Below are 3433 nucleotides of genomic sequence, written 5' to 3'. Positions count from 1 at the left end.
CTGTTGTCTTTGTATCTGTTGAATACCAGGCTGTGTTTGCTTCTTTATGTTGTGGACCTATAATCTATTTTTTTTTTTTACCAATTTTAACCAATACCAAATACCAATACCAACACCACATATATGTATATGTCTATGCATACACACACACACACACATATGTGTGTGTGTGTATTCTATTTTGATTCACTCTAGTTTAGGGATCAAGACCATAGACAGCAAACAATAAGAGTGGGATACCTCAGTGCAACCCTTTTAGCCTTAGCTAAATCTAACTAAAAATTAAAAAGTTAGTAGATGAATTGAATTTTAGAAAAAAATGCGTATTATAAACCTCTGATAAGTATTTAATGGGGAAAGATACACACATAAATGCACATGCTATTTATGATACCTTTACAAAAATTGACCATGTGTTAGTACATAAAAATCTTACAAATGCTGAAAAGAAATATTGGACATATAATTTACTGGCCAAAACGCAATAAAATTATATTAAAGGGCCCCTGAAAAGTATTAAAAGTCACCTGGAGGCTAAGTATATCAGTCTTAGGCAATTTTGGGGTCAAAGAATACATTTTAGAAGTAATAGTTTATTTTGTTAAAGAGAACAATGACACAAACATACCAAAATTGTAGAGATACCACCAAAGCACTCCTTAAGGGAAATTTTTAATCTCTAAACACTTTTATTAACAAAAAAGAGAACAAACAGATAAATGACTTGGGAATGAAATTTAAAATACCAGAAAACCAACAATTGGGGGGGGCGGGGCAATGGGGGTTAAGTGACTTGCCCAGGGTTACACAGCTTGTAAGCATCAAGTGTCTGAGGCTGGATTTGAACTTCAGGTATTCCTGAATCCAGGGCCGGTACATTATCCACAGCGCCACCTAGCTGTCCCAAACCAACAAATTTTTAAAGCTCAATTAAATAGCAAAATAGATTTCCTGAAAATCAAAGAGATGAACAAAATGGAAAACTACAAACCATTGAATTTACAAATAAAACTGGGGAGTGGGTTTTTTCTGTTTTGTTTTGGTTTTGTGGGGCAGTGAGGGTTAAGTGACTTGCCCAGGGTCACCTAGCTAGTAAATGTCAAGTGTCTGAAGCCGGATTTGAACTGAGGTCCTCCTGAATCCAGGGCTGGTGTTCTATCCACTGTGCCACCTAGCTGCCCTCTGGGAAGTGTTTTGAATAGCTAAATCATTAGTCAATTTGATTAAAATGAATATGGGGGAAAATCAAATAACTAGTATTAAAAGTGAAAAAGTAGAATTCACAACAAATGAAGAATAAAGGAAACTATTATTAGAAACTATTTTGCCAAACTCTATGCCAACAAAATCAACAATTCAAGTACAATAAATTAAAATTTCAAAAAATACAAAGTACCCAAATTAACAGAACAAGAAATAGGGAATTTAAACAATCCAGTTTCAAAGGAAAATATCAAATGGTCCATAAATAAAATTCCAAAGGAAAAAAAACCCCAATTAATCCCAATAGGACCTAAACTGTTGTTGTTTTCTTTATAAATAGCAAAAGAAGGGGTCCTGTTAAATTCCTTCTGTGATGGGAGCAATGACCATGATAAATAAACCAGTGAGAGTCAAAATAGAAAAATGCCAATATCTCTAATGAATTATTGTAAAAATTTAATCAAAATAGGGGCAGCTAGGTGGTACAGTGGCTAGAGCACCGGCCCTGGAGTCAGGAGGACCTGAGTTCAAATCCGGCGTCAGACGCTTGACACTTACTAGCTGTGTGACCCTGGGCAAGTCACTTAACCCCAATTGCCTCACCAAAAAAAATTTAATCAAAATATTAACAAAGAGGCTATAACAGCGTATTTCAAAGATTATACACTATGAACAAGTTGGATTTATACCGGGAATACAGGGTTGGTTTAATATTAGGAAAATAACTAAAAACCATATTAATAAAACCAGAAAAAATAATATTATGTCAATATATACATAAAAGCTTTTGACAAACCACAATACCCATTTCTATTAAAAGCACTGGAAAACAGAAATAAATGGATTTCACCCCTTAAAATAATGAACATTTTCTATCTAAAATTAGTGATTTTTCTGCATAACATAAAATAGAATCCTTTTCAATAAAATCAAAGGTGAAACAACAATATCACCTCCTTTTTTTCTTTTGTGGGACAATGGGGGTTAAGTGATTTACCCAGGGTCATACAGCTAGTAAGTGTCAGGTGTCTGAGACTGGATTTGAACTCAGGTCCTTCTGAATCCAGGGCCAGTGCTCTATCCACTGGGCCACCTAGCTGCCCCCTTATCACCTATTTTTAACATAGAACTAGAAATGCTGACAACAGCAATAATGTAAGCAAAAGAAATCGAGGGAATCGACATAAGTATATAAGAAAAAAAATGATCACTTTTTATAGATGATATGATAAACTCTTAGAAATAGTAATCCTCTCTTCCTGGCCCTAGATGGACTCTGCAAAATTCTTCTAGACTCTAAAATATGACCTAGGTACAATGAACAGATTGACATTCAGGACGGCTTACATCTCTATGTTAGACAAAGCAAGAAGTTTCCCAGAGCCAGAATAAGCCCTAAAATCCAGGCAGTGTTGGGAGTGCAGTTTGAGTATATCAACACAGGTAGCTCTATCAGTAGCAATAGGTGAGTGCAGTGCTCTCCCTCTACCTCTTCTTTTGTTTTTTTTTTTTGGAGCAGTTTGACTTTATTAGCCAAAGGCAGGTCTGGCCCCCTAAGTGCTCTTGGGTGGGCGGTTTGCTTCTTCTTCACCACCACTGACTTCTGGCTCCGCAGGATGGCACTGGCCTGGCGCAAAGCGGCCATGTGGAGATCTTTCCGGTATTTGTTCTTGCGGATGATGTGCGTGGCCTGGGCATTTTTGTTGATGGTGGTCCTCACATAGGAAGTAGCAGGCTTCCTCTGACCTGCCCTGTGCTTCAGCACCATCACGATGCCCTTGCCGTCAGCGGCCGGCTCGATGCCCACCGTATTCCGGTGGATCAGCCCGTTGTAGCGGAAGGAGTTTCGGGCCTTGAGGTTGTTGGGGTCAGTGCTGTACGTCTGCTTGTTGTGCATGATGAGGAAGATGGAGCAGTTCCAGAGGACTGTCCACTGCAGATGGGCCGACATGGCGGCGGCGGGGGCTGCTCTCGCGGCGACTCCCGTAGATGGAAAGGCCCCTCTACCTTTTCTACTGGCTTTCTTCAAAACAGCCCAACTCCTCCCTTCTGCAGGGGGCCTTTCTTTTCTTTTCTTTTCTTTTCTTTTCATTTTTTTTTAGTGAGGCAATTGGGGGGGGGGTTAAGTGACTTGCCCAGGGTCACACAGCTAGTAAGTGTTAAGTTGTCTGAGGTCGAATTTGAACTCAGGTACTCCTGAATCCAGGGCCGGTGCTTTACCACTGAGCCA

The 3433-nt window shown here is 39.2% G+C and overlaps 1 protein-coding gene across 1 annotated transcript; it reads right to left on the bottom strand.

The window, feature by feature from the left end:
• Positions 1–2554: 2554 nt before the first annotated feature.
• Positions 2555–3154, bottom strand: LOC122747780 (60S ribosomal protein L28-like). Its single transcript, XM_043993620.1, has one exon. It carries the CDS (start codon positions 3152–3154, stop codon positions 2555–2557), a length of 600 nt encoding a protein of 199 aa, XP_043849555.1.
• Positions 3155–3433: the final 279 nt, after the last annotated feature.

The sequence above is a fragment of the Dromiciops gliroides genome, chromosome 3 (genome assembly GCF_019393635.1).
Source record: "Dromiciops gliroides isolate mDroGli1 chromosome 3, mDroGli1.pri, whole genome shotgun sequence".
Lineage (NCBI taxonomy): Eukaryota > Metazoa > Chordata > Mammalia > Microbiotheria > Microbiotheriidae > Dromiciops > Dromiciops gliroides.
This window is presented reverse-complemented; position numbering and strand designations above follow the sequence as displayed.

What these genes read in the sequence shown, in the direction of transcription:
- LOC122747780 (XM_043993620.1), bottom strand. Translation starts at nt 3,154, where the DNA reads ATGTCGGCCCATCTGCAGTGGACAGTCCTCTGGAACTGCTCCATCTTC.